At 44.3% G+C, this 21,732-nt stretch overlaps 1 protein-coding gene across 1 annotated transcript in view; it reads right to left on the bottom strand.

Annotated features, from left to right (window-relative positions):
- The window catches only part of LOC125921576 (kalirin), a 283,687-nt gene that overhangs the window by 9,012 nt on the left and 252,943 nt on the right, over positions 1 to 21,732 (bottom strand). The window contains exons 31-34 of the mRNA XM_049629181.1: positions 20,442 to 20,632; positions 19,905 to 20,006; positions 18,447 to 18,589; positions 15,345 to 15,447 (exon numbers count right to left, since the gene is read on the bottom strand). Coding sequence (XP_049485138.1) covers positions 15,345 to 15,447; positions 18,447 to 18,589; positions 19,905 to 20,006; positions 20,442 to 20,632 — 539 coding nt within the window. The remainder of the gene's footprint in view (positions 1 to 15,344; positions 15,448 to 18,446; positions 18,590 to 19,904; positions 20,007 to 20,441; positions 20,633 to 21,732) is intronic.

Here is a 21,732-nt window from a genome sequence, read left to right as displayed (position 1 = left end):
ACACAAATGCTTATGGCCACAGTGGCAGGTACCGGGAAATAACAGTACAGAGTGTTGTGAGAGATGTGGCTTGGGGAGGGGACTTGGGCAGTGGATTAGAACAGGATAAAATCAGAAAGAAAAGAGGGCAAAAGGGGTGGACTGTGGCATGGGAGGAGAGATGATCTTCCAGACAGAGAAAACACAGGCCCTGTCTACAGGTCTCGGGATGGGAAGAAACCTGGGACATTCAAGGAAGGCCAGGTACAGGCTGCAAGGCAGAATACAGGAGGAAAAGAGTGGTTCTCATGAGGCCAGAGAAGTGGGCCGAGGCCAGATCATGCAGCCACATAGGTCATGGTGAAGATTTTGACATTCAGCCTCAGAACAAAGAGACACTATTGAAGGGCTTAAGGCCATAAAGTGATGTGGACAGCTTGTCCACTGGGGGCGCCTGGGTGGCTCAGTTAGTTGAGCGTCCAACTTTGGCTCAGGTCATGTTCTCGCAGTCTGTGAGTTCAAGCTTTGTGTCAGGCTCTGTGCTGACAGCTCAGAGCCTGGAGCCTGCTTCAGATTCTGTGTCTCCCTCTCTCTCTGCCCCTCCCCTGTTCATGCTCTGTCTCGCTCTCAAAAATAAATAAACATAAAAAAAATTAAAACAAACAAAAAGAAAAACAGATCACACTGCCTGCAGAGTGGAGAAGGGAGAGGAGGGAGGTAAGTGTGAAGGCCCGGGGAACAGTGGGGAGGCTCTGCCCATAGGCCACATGTGGTAGGACACCAGCTCACACTACAGTGAATGACGCAGTAAGAAGTGTAGCCCTCAGTCTTTTTGGGGTCAATCCCTAGGACTGAGAAAAGTTGAGTCTCACCAATCATTCCGCTAATGTAAACCCCCGTCAGCATCACCTCAGGTCCCCAGAACCCCTAGGAAATGTGCCTGGTGGGATAATCAAGTTTTCTGAATAGCTAAACACCAGCACTTTATCTCCCCGATTTAGCCATCTTTATGGATATCTTTATATCTCTAACTTCTGTAACAGAATACAGTGAGCATAATTTTCCCTTCTGTTTACAATATAAATACCACCATGATGAATAATTATGGTGTAGTGCAGAATATAAGGGGGTCCTCAGATATGCTCAATCATGATGAAATCTTGGTACCCTCACTGAAGAGAACCAAACTGTTGGGAGTTTTAATGCACCCATCAGCTTTTGCTCTCACAGCTTTTCTGCTTCCTCTCTTGCTGACAGTAGCTCAGCTTTTGTGGCTATTGGTGGGTCTAGACAGAAGGAACTTTCTCCTCATCTGATTTTCTAAGTAATATCTAAGTAACTAGATGGCCGAGATGGTAAGAATTACATACCAAATCAGGATTCAAGAGGCTTTCCTGTGAGCATACGTGTTTAGTTTTGCTACGTGAAGGCTTCCTATGTCTTGGATCTGTTTGTTGGACAGCTGAGTTCCAAATCCAATATATTTATTACCTTTTATCCTAACACACTTCATTGCTTTAGCTGTGTTACCTGTCATATAATGTAGGACAACAGACAGATACCTTCAAAAGTCAAGCAGTTCTTATTCTTTCATTAAAATAGAGGAGGGATGCTTAGGGATTGACAGAAACCCACATTAAAAATAAAGTTTCCGTGTTGCTATACTATTCTGAGGAGAAATAAATGGTGAATTATATTTGAAAATACTAAATGTAGGAAACGTCTCGTATGACATCACATGAACCTCTAACTTACAAATATATTGACTTCAAAATGTCAAATTTTATGTTTATCAAGACAGAATAAAGAGAGTAGAAAGATGAGCCACAGAGTGAGAACAGACATTTACAACATATATAACCAATAAGGGACTAATATCTAGAATGTATGAAGAACTCTTAAAAATGCAGACAAGAAACCCCTAGACAACTCACTAGATACATGGATGGGCAGGAGGCATGAATAGGGGATAAAAAAAAAAAAAAGAAAAAAAAAAAAGAAAACCCAAAGCCCCATTAAGGACATGAAAAAGTGTCCAACCTCATTAATGCTTAGGGAAATGCAAATTAAAACCATAAGCAGATACTACCATATACCCACCAGACCTGCAAAAATTTTGAAGTCTGACAGTGTCAGGTATAGGCTAGTGTACAGAGCAATCGAAACTCTCAAATATACTGGTAGGAGTGTCCATTTGGCACCAGCATTTTGAAATCACATCATCTAGTAAAGTTGAAGGTATAGACAGAGATATACCCTATCACTCAGTAAGTCCTTTTTTGTTCACCTAGAAATTCCACGCCTCACTTTACACTGTAGGGAAGCTCAAGCAAGTGTGCCCAAGCATACAGATACAAGAATATTTATAGCAGTATTGCACCAGCAGCCCCAAATATCCCATGCACAGAATGGATAAATTGTGGTATAGTCATATAATGGAATACTACATAACAACTAAATGAATGAATGACACACTTCAGCATGGATGAATTCCATAAAAATCACACACACTCACACACACGCACACAAACATGCAATATAATTCCGGTCATATGAAATTTAAGAACAGCCGCATTGAAACTATATTGCTTAGGGACACATACAAAGGAGGTAAAAATAGAAATAAAAGTAAGGATAGTATTATCACGAATGTTACGAGAATGATTACCTCTAAGGGAGAAGAACAGGGTTGTGACCAGGAAGGGACACACAGGGGGCTTCTGGAAAGCTGGCAATGTCCTGCCTTTCTGACCAGCATGGTTATTTCCTGTATGTTCACTTTATAATTGTCCATTCAATTGTCTAGGAGTTTGTATGCATTTTTAGCATATGTATTTTACTTTTTTTTAAAAAAAAGTTTACTTATTTATTTATTTTGAGAGAGAGTACAAGTGGGGGAGGGGCAGAGAGAGAGAGAGCAGGAGACAGAGAATCCGAAGCAGGCTCCAGGCTCCAAGCTGTCAGCACAGAGCCTGATGTGGGGCTCTAATTCATGAAGTGTGAGATCATGACCTGAGCTGAAGTCAGACGCTTAACTCACTGAGCCACCCAGGTGCCCCTGTATTTTACTTTAAAATTTTTTTTTAAAGTTTAATGTAAACCAAATACTTTTAATTAGGAATGTATTTTATCCATAGAAACGAAAGTATGATTAACATTAATGAGACAAACCCACAAGTCTCATTTGGGTAACAGTATAAACACTGCACATTTCAATAAAAATAAAAGAAACTAATATTATCAGTTAAACAAAACACACAGGGCAATAATGAATAAGGATTATTTTTACAGTATCTGATATCAGCTCAGAAAAGATTAAAATATCGATGCTACACTAAATTGCAAGATTGTGGGCACTCTTAAATTCAACTGATGGGAGTATGGACTGGTACAACATCCACACAGAGCAATCTGACGATGGCTATCAAAATTTTAAATGTAAATCCTTTTGATGTAGTAGTTGTACTTCTAGGAAGTTACCCTATTAATATACTCATAATTCACAAGTGTGAGAAACTATATCTATACAAAGCTACTAATTACAGCCTTGTTTGTAATGGCAAAAGATTGGAAACATCTCATTTACCCATCAACAGAGAACTAGTTAAATAACCTATGGTACCATAAGTAATGGAATACTGCATAATCATCAAAAAGAATGAAGCAGCATTACATGACTCACTGTATAATTACCCAAATTTGTTACATGGAAAAAGTGAAAAATTGTACTTATTGTATGCAACTACTTGTTTAAACTTTTTAAAAGATATTTATTTATTTTTGAGAGAAAGAGAGACAGAGAAATGGAGTGTGAGCGGGGGAAAAGCAGAGAGGGAGGAAGACACAGAATCTGAAGCAAGCTCCAGGCTCTGAGCTATCAGCACAGAGCCCGACACAGGGCTCAAGCTCACAGACTGCAAGATCATGACCTAAGCCAAAGTCACATGATTCACCAACTGAGCCACCCATGTACCCTTAAACATTTTTAAGAAGAATAAATAAATATGAGCCTTCATGTTTTTAAAGAACCTCTCTAGAATACCCACATTTTGAAACATGTGGGTTTAAAAGTTCACTACTGTAAAAGTTCATCTTAAGAATCTTGAATGCATATCTTTAAGGAAAATCAGGTTTGATTGAATTATTATGAGGAAGTGTAAGAAGATTTTGGTAAAGATTCTAACTATTTTTCTGCACAGTTCCTATCAGAGCTAAAAGCCCATTAAAAAAAAAAAAAGCCAAATTCCACATCAAAACCAAGTAATTCTTTTGATACAGATGTATCAGTAGTACTTCTCTTCTACATATTGTCCCTGATTAGAATAACTTATTTGTGTATCAAAACTGATACAAAGGAGGAGAAACAGATAGAAAGATGAACCTTACGGTGAAGCTCAAATTTCACTTTTGGTGTAGAAGCCATCCCCTTCCCGGGGGTAAGTTTGTTGCACAAAGTGGGTATGCTTCTGTTACAAAACCTAGCATACAGTATGGTAAGTCTTTCTAATTTCTCAGCTAATTTGCAAAGCAACTGGCATAAAGGAAGTGCTAAGTACAATGGTCCCTTTCATAAATACATGAAACATGCCCATAGTCACCGTGTTTGGCATCACATATAAGACACCTGGGGTGTGAAAGGACAGAGGTTATTGTTAGGTATCGGGAATCTCCATGGTATCTTGTCAACAGCGGACACCCAGGAGCATTCCATTGAATAAAAGAATGAAATCAGTATACCAATATATTTGAAATAATTTTCTATTCTACCTCTAGCTAATTTCATTCTTCTCTGTTAACAGATCTTTTTTACTTGGTCATGTGTTAATGGTTGTGCCAACTAGTTTGCTCTTTAAATAACACAACCAACCTAGTGGTTTGGACTTCGCGTTCCTGTTAGAAGCACTGTCTTGAGTTAATTTTTTTTTTTTTAACATTTATTCATGTTCGAGAGACAGAGATAGAGCGCGAGCAGGCGAGGAGCAGAGAGAAAGGGAGACACAGAATCTGAAGCAGGTTCCAGGCTCTGAGCTGTCAACACAGAGCCCCACATGAGGCTTGAACCCACAAACTGTGAAGTCATGACCTGAGCCAAAGTTGGAGGCTTAACCTAGTGAGACACCCAGATGCCTCAGAAGCATTGTCTTGAGTTTAAATGTTAGAGAACATATCCTAAAAATCTCCCTCTTTGGAGATTTTTCAAAAATTTTTTCATGAATGCAATAAAGTTTCATGTGGAAAAGGCATAAAAATTGTGACTTTTTCGGGGTTACATGTAGGTGCAGTGGGGCAGAGTGGGGAGCTTGACTCTGCATTACACATTTCAGATTTCACAGTTTGAAGCACCTCCTTTAAACAAACCTTTTCCCACTCCTCATACCCTCACATTCTTTTTTTAAAAATCAGAATATTTTTCTTTTATGAACAACTTCCTTCCAATATTCCTAACTGTTTCATGAGATAGACAAAATTTAAAAGTATTTGGGGGTTAGGTTGAATACTTCCTCCTCTTTTCTCTTTGTCTAGAATGTCTGTCTTCCTGCCACGAGTGTAACCTTCTCTAATCAGGAATGTGCCGAACGCAATCAGGGCCAAAAGATAATAGTGTTGTTTGTGTGTGTGTGTGGGGGGTGGGTGGGTGGGTGGGTGTGTAATCTGGCATTCTGATCTGCAATGGTTATGAATCAGAGAACTGAAAATTGCAGGACTACCTCCAAGTGTTCCCAAGTGATCTTTTTAAAAGGATTGCTGAGTTCTTTTTAGATAAAAGCCCCAAAGGTGTCAGTCACAGATACACATATAGAGATAGAGGTTAAAACAAAAGTCAGTTCCAATGCATTACAAATGCCTTAAAATTGAGCATATTTAGGCTGCCAATCAGCAGGAAAGAGAGACAGGTCGAAGCAGGAAACCAAGGTATTTTCTTTTGTTCACTGCCATATCCTCTGTGTCTAGAACAGTGCCTGCCATATAGTAGAGCTCAAGAAGTGGTCGATGAATCCGTGACATAAAAAGGTGGCATCCATCAAAATCCCAAGGAAAAGAAGATAGTGAATTTTTAATCTCCCTGGTGCTCACTAAAATCAAGTCTTCCACGTGCATGTAAGTCAGTAATAGCAAGTAGCAAATGAAACTTGTTAAACCCCATTCCTGCAGCTGAAATGACACCATTTGGCAGGAGACCAGAGACAGACATAGTAAAAAGTGGAGGCTTTCTTTCCCTTCGGTGCATCATAAAGTTCAGAGGGGATATAAGCCCTTGCCATAGGTACGGGGTGAGAGCATTGTGTACGGGACACTCACTAAGCAGTCCACAGCCAGCATCAGCAGGGGCCAGGCAGAACAGAGGCTCTCTCCCGAGCTTGTCGTGAGTGTATACATCTCTCTGCAATTACCAATTTCAAACAGAACCAGGTAGAGCATTAAAAAAGGCTGGTAGGTGAACCTTTCTGAACTCAGAAGACTCAATTTTAAGCCCTTATGTATGGGGAGGCTGAAAACTGACCACTGGCCCTGATACACAGAAGTGGCTTCTCCAGCACAGCCAGGGCCCGTTCTGCACAGCACGTGGTGGGGGAAGAATGGAAAGACCGACTGCTGGGGGCAAGAGTCTGCCTGCAATGAGGAAAAGGACATCTATCCTGGGTCCCATGTGCACAGTTCTGCATCTTCTTCTAGCAGGTTTCTCTCAACAGGCAGAGGTATCGGGGCAGAAACAGGCTGCTCCCATAAGAAGGCAACTGCTGCTCACTGCCCCTGGGAGAGGCCCTGAGCCAAAGTCACGTCCTCACTGTTGCTCCTTGTAGACAGCCACCATGCTGGACATTCAAACTTACTTCTCTTGACAAGGACCTGCTTTTTGGCCTCACCTCACCCCAGTGCCACAAATCCCAAGACCCATGCACACGCGTTATGCAGACAGGTGGGCAGTAGCTGTCGAGCAGCGAGGAAGTGACACTGAGCTTCCAGGAGGGTAAACTCTGAGCAAGCATGTCCCATCTAAGCTCAAGATCAAGAAACAGGGTAACACTGATGCACTTGCTATCCAACAGGCTTTTCCCAAGAATCCTATGTTGTGGCCACAGGTAACCGGTGTCCAGCTTTACAGCACAGTGAGCATAGACAGAGGTAGCTCCAGCTAAGGCACAAACACCACTCGAAGCCCCCTTCACCTGCCTTGTCCATTCTAGTCTCACTGCTGTGGCTGCAAATGTTCATTCCAGCAACATTTCTGCCTGAATTTTCTGAAAGAGTTCACTTTCATACCCACCAGGATTGCTTACCCCCAGACACCATACTCCTGGTGTCACTTCTTGTCCTCCAGGAGCTCAACTTTTTAAGAACAATACTTCTCACAGCCTGTTTCCCCTACCGTTCGCTTTAATAAGGCATTCAGTCTTCTTGCTTTGTACTAAAAGAACCTTTTAACCAACACAGAAGAAAAAAAGGGTAAGTGATACGCCAAGAGGTCTGTGCAGAACTCTCCAGTAAAATCCTTGCCCTGAGAGCTGCCACTTCTCTCTCTGCCCCCAGCCCCCCAAGCGGGGTGCCATCCCCCCACTCATGCCTCTCCTCCCGAGCACAATATGTCCGGCAGGAGACATACTCACTTGGGTCTTGTTTGCCTTGGACTGTCGCCAGCTAATCCACTTTAACATTTTGGCTTGCTCTCAAATTTGCTTTCTCTTTCCACCAAAATTTTTAAAAACAGAGTTCATATTTGTGCCAAGCCACAGCAGGACTCACTACTCCCGGGCAGCTTGGAGGCAGGGATCAGTCACATCTCCGCGCTCACTGCCAAGCTCTCAGAGCCCAACCAAGTGTTTGCCTTGAGAGGCCTGAAGACTCTGCCTGGGGCAGAATCACTCCCCGACCAAGGCCACTACAGGAGTCACAAGTTCTTGGTATCAAAGAGTCTGTGATAGGCATTCGTACTTGGGAAGTTCTCTTTCCCCACTTTGCCACATGCCAGCCCTGGAGGCACTGGACTGGGCTGGAGAATCACTTTGTAATTTACTTGGGCCAGCACAGATGGGCATAGCCAGGGCAGGGTGTTGGAGAAGGGGGTAACAATAGTGTTTGGTTTTTGCTTACAAGGTTCTACAAGTTGGGGAATCAGGGTTACTCTAAAAGTACTGTTTTTAACCCAATTTATTTATTTATTTATTTATTTATTTATTTATTTATTTATTTATTATTATTTCTTTTTTTATTAAAAAAAATTTTTTTTAAACGTTTATTTATTTTTGAGAGACAGAGACAGAGCATGAGTGGGGAGGGGCAGAGAGAGAGGGAGACACAGAATCCAAAGCAGGATCCAGACTCAGCTGTCAGCACAGAGCTCGATGTGGGGCTTGAACCCATGAACCGTGAGATCATGACCTGAGCCGAAGTCGGACACTTAACCGACTGAGCCACCCAGGCACCCCTAACCCAATTTATTTAATAAGCAGGAGATTGAGTTGGATTTCAGTGTTAGGTGTGTCATTAACTGGTTTTGTGACTCTGAGCAAGTCACTTCGTTTCTTTTAAACACATCCGTGAAGGCAGAGGGACAGATGATCTCTAAAGTTCCTTTCTTCCCTAAGATTCTATTTCCAAGTTCCAAACTCACCTGGATCAGATCTGGCCTCTGGCCACCCCTGCAGCTATCACACATAGACCTGATCTACCGGCAAATCACCTTTTGCCGTTTCCCTATTTCTGTAACAGATGCTCGGGCACTGCTGCCTCTAGAACCAAAAAGATTCCTTGTGGCTGCCGTGCCATGAACATCATGAGGGCACTTCCAGGCATTCCTGCAATTTGCCTGTGTGCAGCAAGCTACTCAGGTGCTGGAGCTTCTGGAACTTACTTGCTTTTCCAGATGATTGGTAGTTTTAAAAAGTAGGTCTCTTGAGGGAAGTTTTTAAGCTATGGAGTATAAATTAAAATATTAAGTAAGATAATGTCGTCATGAGAGATTCTGCCCCATGAACCTAGGTTGCATTTTTCAGCAAAGTGTATTTCACACCCATTGGTAGTATGCAACAGCTGGAAGCCAGTCATTTATTTGAGGAACCTTTTATTTAGAGAAAAACCTGTGACCTCAACTCCTCACACTTTATCAGTTTGCTCTGAAAAGGCAGCACATTTGTACCATGTTGAACGTGGCTCAGGAGAGAACTGAGCAGTGTTTCTGGGGAGGTGACAGCAGCACAGGAGGAGGGAGCTTCTGGCTTCCTGGGAAGCAGGAAATCCTCAGCTTCTTCTTCTGCCCACAGCCACCTGACCCCTCCCCCAGGGCCCCGCCCACCACAGGAAGGGTACTAGGAACAAAAGCCATCTTCAAACCTAGTCCAGGACTTAGGTTGTTCAGAACCTCTGGCGGGAGGCTGGGGGGGGGGGGGGGTCACCATTTGCACTTAAAATTGGAAGAGACTTTGGAGTGACTAGCAAGTCCTCCAGAAAAACCAGAATTCCTCCATCTAGGATGCACATGGCAATTCTGACCCATAGTGTTATGGAGGTGAGATGTGACTGACTGGCTTATAAAGTCAAGTTTGGGTTTCTCCAAGCCCTGGTAACTGGAAGTACAATTATATACTCTTCTCATTTATTCTGGGGTTAGAACGTGTTTGGTTACTAGGTAGGATGTAACATAAATCTCTCCCTAGAAGGAAATATCTTAGGGCCCTCAGGCGCCACTGAGATCAAGGGCAGAGTAGCAGAAGTACAGAGGGATCTCCCCATCACGTTTTCTTTGGTTTCTGGTAGAGTGCATTTAATGGGCTAGATCTCCAGTGGATGGTTCACCTGCTCTGGCACCACAGCTAAATGGAACAAGCTGTCACAATCACATTCTGAAGACTCAACCTTGGGTGGACCAACCTGATGGTTTTTAAGAACTTGCCAAGCAAAGATTATTACCTTGTATGAACTGATAGGATGTTTATTAGTCCTTACACTGTTGAGTCTCCACATTTCTAGGTGTCTGGTTTTCTCCTCAGTGGCAAAACCCAGTGATTTGTGGGTTCTTAAAACTCCAGAAAGCATATTGTCCATTTTCTAGGAAGCATGTTGTCCATTTTCACGGGAGTGCCGGGCAGTAACCCAGAGAGGGACCTATCACATGTCTCCTCTGCACACAGACACTCTTTCATGCAGTGTCTATGCTCCACGGCATGGGCTACACTGTCACCAATGCACCAATTCAAGGGTTGGACCTTCTCTGACTACAGCCTTTGCACCCAGTGGCTTACTAAGTACTCCCAAAGTGTAGGCATAAGGATTACCAAATTCTGATAAACCAGGTGAGGCTCTAAGGAAGTCTATTCTCAGAACGCTCCTGCAGCCAGGCTTCCCCACCTCTTGTTATAGGTATCATGTTACTGCAGTGAGTGACACTGTAGGAATCCTTTGACTTTCCCCTTAGCTGAGCCCTCACTGTCTCTAAACTGAGACTTCCCTACCAGTGAAACAAAATTTTGGCCATGACCCACTAAACTGATATGACAGTCCAGTTTAAAAACTATTAAGTTAGATCCTGAAATCTCCAGGTTTCTTCACGAATTTTCCTGTCCCCCTTCAGCACATTGCCATTATCAGCCCACCTTGTATGTTAACTTAGATCACATTAGCTTGTACTTGAAATTTCTCATTTGAATGACAATCAGCTCTGGGATGTTCTGACAGTGTTCTTGCCCTTAGAATTTTTATGGAGAATAACATCTGCAACTCCATTTCACTTCCACTTCCCTGTATTCAGCCAGCCCAGACATGTCTACAAATTTATAGTGATTTTTAGTTGGAGAGTATCTCAACCAGGATGAGTTTGTAATGTTCAACGGAGTAAGCAGTTACTGAACATGTGCAGCATGCCTACCCCACACAGTAAATATATGCACAGGGGCCATCACTGCCCAGGTGGCTGCTTCTGGGCCATTAGCTGGAAATTATTCAGCAGACATCCATCATGTTGAACAAGCTACTTCTTCACTGCCACTTCATTCCGAGCCTTACCTCCCTGGAATTCTATAATTCTGTATTTCTTTGAAGTGTCCCATCACTTCATAATACACACACATACAGAACAGTCTTAACAGTGGAACACCCAGAGTAGCATGAGCATGTTTTGGGTGGAACAGAAAAGGGCTCAGAGCACAACAGAACCAAGTAAGCACACCCATTTGCCTTCATAAAATAACACTTTTGCATGGGACAGGTGTAAGGTAGAACTTAATTATGCAGACCCATCTGTGGGTGAAACAAAAGCAACTTGGGGGAAAGCGATCAATGCTATTTACTGAAGCCCCCATGCTGGTTTTATTAGCACTTAATGAAGAATAAAGAATACCAGACTGATTCCTCATCATAGGGAGATTCATAACACAAGTAAGCAACCCCAGATCCTCTGCTACACAGAAAAGGGGCTGGGCATTAGTCTTCTATCCTCAAGCTTGTCTTTTTAGCAAGTATTTGGATGAAGCCACAGATGGTATATTTATCTAATAATGCTGGGAGATGTGGCTGATGTACCGGACAAAATTTATATTCCAAATATAAATTCACACTCAAAATGTACTAGAATACTGGGATGGAACTGAACAGGAGAAAATCTGATAGATATAAAGTGTTCCCACCCTCAGGTTACTAAGTCACCTGTGCAATGAGGGGGGTCCACAAAAACAGGCATGGAGATTTGATAAGCCAACCACTGCACACCACTCCTAGACACATGTACCACCTTAGGGAGGAGACTAGGCATAGCAGCCCTAGAACAAGAAGCTGAATTTGTATTAGTTAGATCACATCTGCCGTATTAAGTACCATTCTTGTATGCCCCACTTTATACAGATCGTTATACACTGAAGGAAATCCAGAGGAAGGCAACCAGGGTACGGGAGTGTATGAAAATACACTGATACAAGGAACAGTTGGAGAAACTGAGGACTTATAGACAGAAGATTAGAAGACAAGACAACCGTCTTCAAATATCTAAAGTCCAGGGGTTGCCAATGGCCCACGATGCTACAATTTGATGATTAAAATGAATACCTGACAGTAATGAATTATAACCCATCAGCTACTCAAATAACCCACGAGCCAATGCTAACAACAAGTATCTAAGCCTTAGATGCTAAGGGTTAACAAATGGAAAGAGGAGTAAAGTTGCTCTGTTTACACACAAGCAAGTTGAAGCTACATCTGTTCAGCTATAGTATAGAAAAGAACCTGCTGATAGTCAATGAGCAAAGAGGGCAGAATTCTACTCAAGAAGTAGATCCTCACAGCTTGTTAAATAATTGTGTACTCATATTCATAGCGCCTAAACTTTTGTTTTCCCTCAAATAATGGTGGAAAATTAACCCTTACTGAATGTCTTATAGGTGCCAAGTAAATGTATTTTACTTAATCTTCCCAAGGACTCAGTGAGATGGGTATTACTTGTCTTATAGATAGGGAAATTAAAGCACAGCAACTCACACAACATGACACAGAGGGCAACCACCAGAGCTGGGATTTGAACCCAGATGTGTCTAAACTCCTTCCACCCCACCACAGCACACAAAATACACACAAGGTGATTGGAGAGGTCCTAGGGCCCCACAGCTCCTCAAGTTGGTCTGTCATGACTCTTTAATGGTTATGTTTTCCTCATCTACCCAATATAGCGGGGCTGTGCTCTAATTCCTCTGGATTAAAAAAGGAAGACTGGGGCCTTTTCTAGAAACCCATTGTTAAAATGACCCTGATCCCTGTGGGGTGAGTCACAGCTGCCCTGTTGAATATGATTCAGTTTAGCTGAATCAGTCCATTTGGTTACCTTGTTCTTCTTCAGAGTCTGTTCACCTGACTATTTGGAAACCAACAAGACCAGTTTCCGGGTCTTCTGGTACAGTTAGGGGAAGGCTTAACACTGTTGACATCTATGAAATCAAAGATCCCACTTAATGGTTTGCCTGATGAAAGGGAGTGTAGGAGGACATATGGCTGTCCTGTTATCACTGTTCTGTGTTAGAAGAGTAAGAACATTCTAAATTACAGTGCATGGTCACAGACAGACCCTCTATTTTATTCTGAGAGTGTGACTATTTCTAGGTGATTTTTCAGGTTTCAGGTACAGAACACAGAATCTCTCAAGATCTCCAGACCTGATGTCCATGTTTCCCAGGGTCTGAGAAGGGATTTGGGGGTTCCTGTTCCCAACAGGCCAGGTTCTCCAGCTGACTAATGCTTTCTGCTTGGAGGTAAGGGAACTTCTAGATTTCTTTAGCACATTTAAAAATACAATGTTTGTATATCTGGCTGCTTTCAGACCAGCTGTTTTAGCTGCCCCTCAATGCTGGAATTTTCTGAGATCAGGGACTATGTTCCTTCTGTTCATTCATTCCACAAGTCTTTCCCAAGCATCCATGTGTGCTGTGGGCCCAGGACATCAGTGAAGCAGACAGACAACCTTGCCCTCATCAGGGCTTAACGGCCTGGCTATAGAGACACACATCAAACGAAAATTACACAAAGAAGGATTCACATTCAACAAATAGTCCACATCACTCTATAGTATCCAGCACAGAGCTCGGCACGTGGTGGGTGCTTTTTCACGAATATGTGTCTAATGTTTTTATGGAATGTGTAGAAAGACCGACCAGCCAAGTTAATCTTAGCATTGGGAGTACAATGCCTTGGCTTTGAGAGTGAGGGAAAAATGTGACAGTGAAGCAGAATGATCTGGGTTCTAGTTCCTGCTTTTCCACTAATGACTAGAACCTTCTTGGTTGAGTCACTCAATCTTTCTGGGCCTCAGTTTCCTTATTCATAGAATAACATGTAAGTAACCAAGATTCTTTGTTAACAGTGACATGCCTGCCATCAGAAGTGTTCTAATCTAGCCTCACTTACCTTGCCAGAAGACAAGGAATGGCTGGAGCTGAAGACAAGACAAATGCCCTGCGTCTAGGTCAGGGCTGTGGGAGGATGGAGTGGCAGCTGGAAGGGATGGATCCCCTGGGCTAACAGGCTCTCTCTGAACATGGAAAGCATTGCATTTTGCTTCCCACCCACTGACTGTTTAAAAAGAAACACTCATTTGTGGGATATTCTAGGTTACATTTCTAAACAACACATCAAAGGAGAAAGGGAGGTACAGGAATAGTTTTCTTTGTATGTTTTTACAAGTGGAAAAAAACAATTTTCCATCCACTTTGATAGTCAAAAATGGCTTAGAAACTTGAAGGCAGGACATCAGACAGAATTAGCTTGAATGTCCTTGAATACTAGTCTAGAGTGTGATTTAGCACCATGATCTTGGAAACCATGGAGCACAGTCTTTTTTTTCCCCCAGTAAGAAAAAAAATTTAGGAAAAATCCTAATGAATGTAGATCATCTTTAAAAAAACATAACTTAGAAAACAAAAATGAAGCAAGGACACAGCCTGTTGCCTGAGGCTGAAGGACTAGGCCAACATATTGGGTCTTGATAGACTAGGGCCAAATAGTCTTTGGAAATCCATACCTTCATTCATAAAATCACTAATATGCTGCAAAAGATCATTTCATACCCTAACACCCTGAGGTAAGCAAATGATTGTAGGGTTAGAGACAAAAATCTTCCTGTCTCTGCTGCAAATTTAGACAGCTGAATTCTTCCCCTCGCTTGAACAAATACACAGGGTCTCTGCTACAGTCTCCCTTCTTTCACTGCCTCCAGAACTACTAACTTCTTGCTTATTTGCTCCAAAATATAAGAGACCAAGCGACCAGGCTTTCTTGCAAGACTATTACATCCCTCCAAGCTGCTTCACGCACCACCACTTCTTGGTCCTCTGTGCCTCAGGAACTGAGCCCTGATACTCTGGCCCAAGGAAGGCATAATTTCCACAGGAGCCCCTTCGGAAAGAAGGCCCTTACCAAACAGCATCTCTGTGGCCATTTGCCAAATCACTGGTCTTGGTCTAATTTTAGATGATTCCATTCAACCATTATAAATAGGAGCCAATCATAGCCACTAAGGTCTCAGGAAACTATCCCAGCCTCAGCGCCCTGAGGTCCAGCCTCCCACGAGGCAGAGCCACCCAAGCCGCCCAGTGGGACATCTCTAGAGGACGGGAGACCCAGACCCTCTCACCCTTCAACTTTGCTCCTTCTGCTAAACTCTCACGACAGGAGAGGTCTGGCTGATCACCTGGTCTTTTGTCCCCTCAGATGACATCTCCACACTATGACATAGCTCCTCCAGCCCTGCTCTTTCCACTTTGGCTGGCACAAAGAAACAACCGGTTCCTGAGGCTGGGCTCCACAGTGGGAGAAATTCCTCTGAGGGTAACTCTCCAGGGGTGGTTAAGTCCACAAGAAGTCTTGGGGGAAGGAAGGTTGGGACACTGTCCTACCTTGTCACTGTCCACTGTATTCTGAGAGGTCCTAGAGGCGATAGAGATGGTGTCTGGCTGGCTGCTTCCATCCCCCTGGCTGTCAACATCCTCCACTCCATCCCTGCAGGAAGAAGAGAAAAAAAAAAACAGGGGTGGGGGTGGGGGGGAACCACTGTGGGTTTAGAGCACACTAGGATTTCCAGCTGTGCTGGCAGAGCAGAGTCTCAGCACTTTCGAACAGGGATTTGTCTAAAATTATCCCACTAAAAGGAGCAGCCCTATGTGATTTTCGAAGATGTCACCTTTGCACTTAAGCACACAATCCCTGTGCTGATAACTGAACACAGAATGATCCCCCCACACCATAACTCCTCTGACCCATGGTATAGAGGAAGTAGTTATTTATTTATTTATTACTGGGAATGGGTCTATAATAGGCAGTAGGAAGAGGTATATCCTACTTAGAACCAAGGCTTCTATCCAGCTGACTGGGTGATCTCTGACAACCCCAGAGTTTAAAGTGTTCAAATAGTTTTTCTGCATGCTGTAAGAGGATGGGGGTTAGTTTATAGCTGGCTTATAAAGAAAACAGAGCTGATAAGATATTTTGACTTGTATTTCTTCTGCTTAAGAAAACGATGTGAGATATTCCTCCAGAGAAGATAATCTTTGGGGAGTTTCTGATGCTGGATGCTCAACTCCTGTGTATGGAGGAAGAGATTATTTCCTTCAACTTGGTGGGTCCTGTTGATCTCATGCCTATTTATGATGACTTCTTATCAACACAAAGGCATCATCTCAAAGATCACAGATTCCACAGTAGCTTTTTGAGTCAGCTTGCTCCTGAGCATCCGGTAAGGTAATCTCTTGAGTGTACTCCCGGCATATGCCCTTCCTGGGCCACTGGACCATTTAGCTGTCCCACTTACATATCCCTTCAATTCTCCAGCTTAAGAATTATGTCTCAGTCCTGCACTGAATGCATAGCCAGGGCAAAGGGGATTAGATGCCTGGGAACTGGTGAGGCTGGGTGGTCAGTGTCAGGAAAAACTGAAGGAGGTGTGGGCCAGGGACATGGACATGGAAAAATTAGCACAAAAATTGACAGTTCTTCCCAGCTTATGAAGGTTACTCCCCTGATGCTACTTATGGAGAAGTAATGGCATCAGGAAATTGCTGCATAAGGATGACACCACATGGACAAAATTCCCCATATACTGAAGCCGCCTCACAGAGTCTAGACAATTATGATCTGGTGTACATGGACGTTAGTGTGCATGCGGGTACAGTATCTTCTAGTCATCAAAAAGTGCCTTCTCCTGCTCAGAACACTTCTAGGTCAACTGCTTTCTCACTGCCACTTACGGGCTGGGAAATGCCAACTTATTTTAATAATGTAAGCCACACATTCATAGGAAGGAAATTCTGCTGTAAAATGAAATTACGTGATGCATTTCAAGACCAGGAATAAAGGACTTGTAGATCATCTGCTGTTTTAGATATCTGGGCTGTTGCTCCCTGCCATGTGCACAGAGTTGAGAGTTGGCTGTACTTTGTGCTTCCCACCATTCTGGCCCATCGTGGGCCCTTCTGGTCCATTGCAGATGAAGCCAGTTCTGAGGGAGGTGGGGAGCCCATCCAGGAGTGTGGGTAGTGTTCTCCAAGCCAATTCACTCCTCCGTAAACTCTGTCCCCATATCTTGGGAGCCAAGCTAATGAAATTACAGACAGCCTGACTGTTCTCTGCAGAATCTGCCAAGGCTTTTCACCCTCCTATTTCAGGACAATGACAGAGAAAAGGTGGGAGGCATTTCCAAGATATGTCCACCTCATGTTCTATAGATGCTCAAACTCTGCTACGTAGGAAAAAGGGGCACTTTCACAGGGAAACTTGAGCCAATCTCACCTGAATATCCTTTCCTGCATGCTCCTGGACATTGAGTTCATAACACTTCCACTCTACCTTCTATATTAAAGTAGAGGCTTCCTACAGCAGGGTCTGCCTCTAGTGCTAAAGTAAGTCTATTCCATCCCTGGATCCTGGATGCAGGTAACTGAAATGCAAACAATTCCTCCTCCAACACATTCATAATTTGTCCTTCCAGCACTGAGAGGTGACTTTATTCTGGCCATGCAGGTTTGGGGGCTTCTGTCCTGTGGTGGTATCTCTCCCTACCTTAGTCACACCCTTCTTTGGGCTACCACCTCCCTTTGTACTAATGCTACTATCCACAGGTCCTCAGTTAATGCATCCTTGTTGGCACCGAAAGGTCAACTAAATCCTTGTGATTTACCCTGTTCATGAATAGGGGAGGAAAGGAGAGCCTGTTGCCGTCAATGACTATCACCCCAGAACTCTGTTTTGTTTTGTTTTGTTTCAAAGTTAACATGATGGTTTTGAATGCTTTCTTTTGAAGTGCCCTCTAAAAGAGTCATTGTGAGTGACTGTCACATGGAGACTTGTGAAAGGAACACCCAGGAAGTCTTCCACCAGTGTAGGGCAACTGGGATTCAGGAGGGCCCAGAGAGATAAGGATACAAAAAAATCAGTCCCTCTGCTTATCTCAGATAAATGAAGGTGAGGACTCGAGGGTTACAGAAGAGCTGCAGTGATAACCCCATCATACTATCCCCTACCCATTACAGTATGCAAAACTCATTTACTGTCTTACTCATTTACAGTCCACTTAGGCCCCCCTCCCTCCCAAAGCCTTCCCTGGACACTCCTCTCAAGTGCTCATCTAAAGTCCCCTCTGAATGAATTTTTACAGCATTTACTGTCCCCATCAGCAGCACTGGTTCTTCTAGTCTAACCATTCTGCATGGGAGATACAACTGTTAGATGGTTCTCGAGGGAAGGGACTCATCATGCATCTTCCCCTTCTCTTCTCAGAGCACCCAGCAGAGTGTCTATGAAATAAGAGGTGCCCAATGAAGCCCTGCTGAATTCAATTGACAGTTACTGGTGAGATGCTTAAAGAGAAGATTGCTCATCTTAGACGGGACTTCACAGAGAATGGTCCCAACTGCGCAGCACACCCCTTCTGTGGAAGCAGAGGGCGACCCCACTCCCGCTCCCGGAGCATGTGAGGCAGTGCTGAGAGGAGAGACGCTGGTTACCTCTTACTATTGTTCCTCTGTTTGGCTGGTGTTTTGGGGAGTTGAATTGGCTCCTTTAAAGCTCCTTTCAGGTGAATGATCCTCTCCTGAATCACCTCTCGAATGTTCTTGATCCACTCCTGCTTGGTTTCTATGTTGGAGGCCTGGAGTGCCACAGAGAGAAACAGTAAACACCCCATCTTCCTTTGTTCTCAATCCTCCTCCTGCAGGCTTAACCCACTACTTTTAAGGACACCAAATGTTTGAGGAATTCATTTCTATTTTACACATATGACTCTTCAATTCTTCTGCAACTCCTAGAATGGGGCTATAACCTCAAGACTCAATGGACACTTGTACGGGGGTGATTTTCAAAGTATTTAATACTCCACATGGCACTGACCAATACTGACATCTGTCCTGGTGTGGGAGCATATGTGGAGGTCCCCCGCTGGGCCAGGGATGAACACATCAGTTACCAGATGCTGGGAGTTCTGGGGAACACTGGAGATGTAGCAAGGGGCGTTTGAAGGCAGTGGCTCTTCACCAAGTGGTATGGATCCATATCAGCACATTCAACTCCTAGCATGGCTACATAGGCTTATGCTGACTGAAAGTCAATGCTGGGTTTTTAGCCTGGTAAACATGTTAATTGAAGGCACTTCTACCATCTCATAAGTATCCCATTTGTCTTTGTGGAATTTTTTTCAGGTAATTCTGTCTGATGGCAGGTGGCGGCTAGGCAGGCAATTCCTAGTGAACAAGTGTGAAGCATTTGTCAGGGTTGGACCATCTTTTCCTTGGTGATAGCCACCCACTGATAAGCAACTGACTGGTGGGTGACCCATCTGCAGGACCCCTTCTTGGTTAGATGTACGCTACCACGAGCATATTCCCAGGCTGTGTGCGCTCTGGAAAGTTAGAACGACTCCTTAAGGCCCTCATCTGGAGAAAGGCCCTTTCTTAGTACTCCTTTCAATCAACATAATTCCCATGCTAGTGTGATTTATGAGAGCTTCTAGAATGTAAGTTTCCAGAGGACAAGGTCCATCTCTCATTTGTAGTTACAAGCAGCACTGAGCAGAATACCTTCTATGTAGGTGTTCAGGAAAAAGTATTGAACGAACGTGGATCAAATCAAGGTACCTTTTGTCAAATGGTCAGTTGTCCTTGCCCTTGAAGGGGACACGTGGACAGAACATATCTAAGTGGGCCCTGCTGAGGAAGCACAGCAGCTACTCCCTGCATCCCTCCCTCTTCATGCGCTTGAGGGGATCGACTTAGGGGACCACGGATCTTTGAGATTTCAAGTCTACGTCCATGATAGAACTTGCTTTTTGATTCCCATGTGATACTGCCCTTCCCAGTGGAGTCTCCAGGCCCCACCTTTCAGGAATCATGTGCCCCAGCCCCCTGCCTTCCTCCTGCCACCCTCAACCCTCACCACTGCACCCAGCCCCAGTGGAGAGCAATACTTACTTTCAGCACTGTTTTATTGTCTGAGGAAGGGGTGCGCCCAGACCACAAGGCGAATTTGCAGGGATCACCTTCTACGTGCTCCGTCACACCCAGCTCTGAGGTCTGTAGACAGGAAATGCCTGTGAGAGGCGGGGAAGGGGAGGGCAGTGGGAAACTTAGGGCTGGGGTGGGAAGGGAAAGGTGACAAAGAGGAGAGGACCGAGGGAGGGGCTTCTGTCAATCAAACTTCAACAGACTGGAAGCTTTGTTCCTCTACCCAGGCTGAAAGGATCTACAAGCACCTGCCTGATTAGCAGGTTGCAGGGAGGGAAGGTGAAGAGGGAGGCGCTAAAAGCAGACATCAAGAAGAACGATGGACTCTAAAATGCAGAAGTGGCAGTCGAGGGGGCAGCTTTCCAAATAGGAGGCATTTTCATTTGTCCAGGATGGTTTTGGTGTGGCACCAGGGGAGAGATGAGCTGAGTGTTCAAGAGCCCTTCCTGCCCAAAGGCTCTATGACAACAGGGAGACTTGTCTTGCCCCACCTGCCCCACCTACCAGTAGCTTGTTCTTGTAAACATATTTCGTGTGTCCTGAAGAGTCTTTGATCTCCTTGCTAAAAACCAAGGAGATCTCAAAGAGGAACAAGTGCCGCTCTCGCCCCTTCCGGATCAGTGACTTTGGGTCCCACACTTGAAAGGCATCCTGGAGAATCAGCTCCCCCTGCACATCCAGGTTCTCGTCGAACCCTGAAAGACACCCGTTTCCACCCTGTGGAGTTTCTGTAGCACCCCATCTGGGTGCCATGGTCCACTCCCCTCTTGGAAAGGTCTCCCTGACTGTGAGCATTCCGTTCCCACATCGCTTTCTCTGATTCCTGACACTCCTAAATACTTGAGTAGATAGCTCTAGGGAACTGTAATCAGATCTCCCTTTCTGCACCAGTCTCCTACACATAACCAGTATCAGTGGTGTCTTCTCAAAAGCCTGGGACCTCCTGCAAGGGCAAACCCCGTATCACCTTCTTCCTCTACAGCTCCCCACAGACTTGGGCTCCAAGCTCTGACTGGGGTTGAGGACTGTCTGCTGGAGTGCCCTCGACTCCACTTTATTTGTCATTGCTGTATTTCTTACAGTCCATTCCCAGGACTCTTCCCTTTGATGGCTCCTGTCCAATGTGGTGCACAAGCCTTTAACAGCTATATTTATTCCACTTTAAATTTGAACAGGGGTTCTGAAACTTAGTGTGCTTGAGAATCACCTGCAGAGCTTGTCAAAACACAGATTCCTGCCCACTCCTGCCCCTAGAATACTGGGATTCGGCAGCTGTGGGGTGGAGCCCAGGAATTTGCTCTTTTGACAAGCTCCCAGGTGTTGCTGCTACTGTTCCACATACTTGGAGTAACTGGATCCAGAATACAGGTCAGGGACAGGCTGGAGGAGAAGGGTGCTAACAGACGAGGACACCCAGGGCTGGGGATGGGGATGGAGTGCAAACAGAAAAGGGGGCAGAGAACTGTGGCAACAGGAATATGTTCAGATGGTTAGTGCTCAGTCTGGAGAAGGTAACCAGGGCTCCGCTATATGAAGAATTATAGCTTCCTATATTCAGAGTGGCCCAGGAAGTAGTGAGACCAGACCAAGATTAGAGGTGGGGGAAGTGGGAGGGAAGGTGATGGTGAGAGATGGAGTCCAGAGGAGAAAAAACAGCCTACAGCTCTGCATATTTACAACAGAGTACACTGATCCCCCTTAACATCTGTTTTCCAGGCCAGACTGGAATGTGGAGTCTGAACTCATCCGACAACTTCCGCCCCAGTGCAACTGCTCTGCTCCTCTGTTCTGTGGT

Source organism: Panthera uncia, chromosome C2 (genome assembly GCF_023721935.1).
Source record: "Panthera uncia isolate 11264 chromosome C2, Puncia_PCG_1.0, whole genome shotgun sequence".
NCBI classification, from domain to species: domain Eukaryota; kingdom Metazoa; phylum Chordata; class Mammalia; order Carnivora; family Felidae; genus Panthera; species Panthera uncia.
Note: the sequence above shows the minus strand (reverse complement) of the source record. Positions and strands in the feature narration are given on the sequence as shown.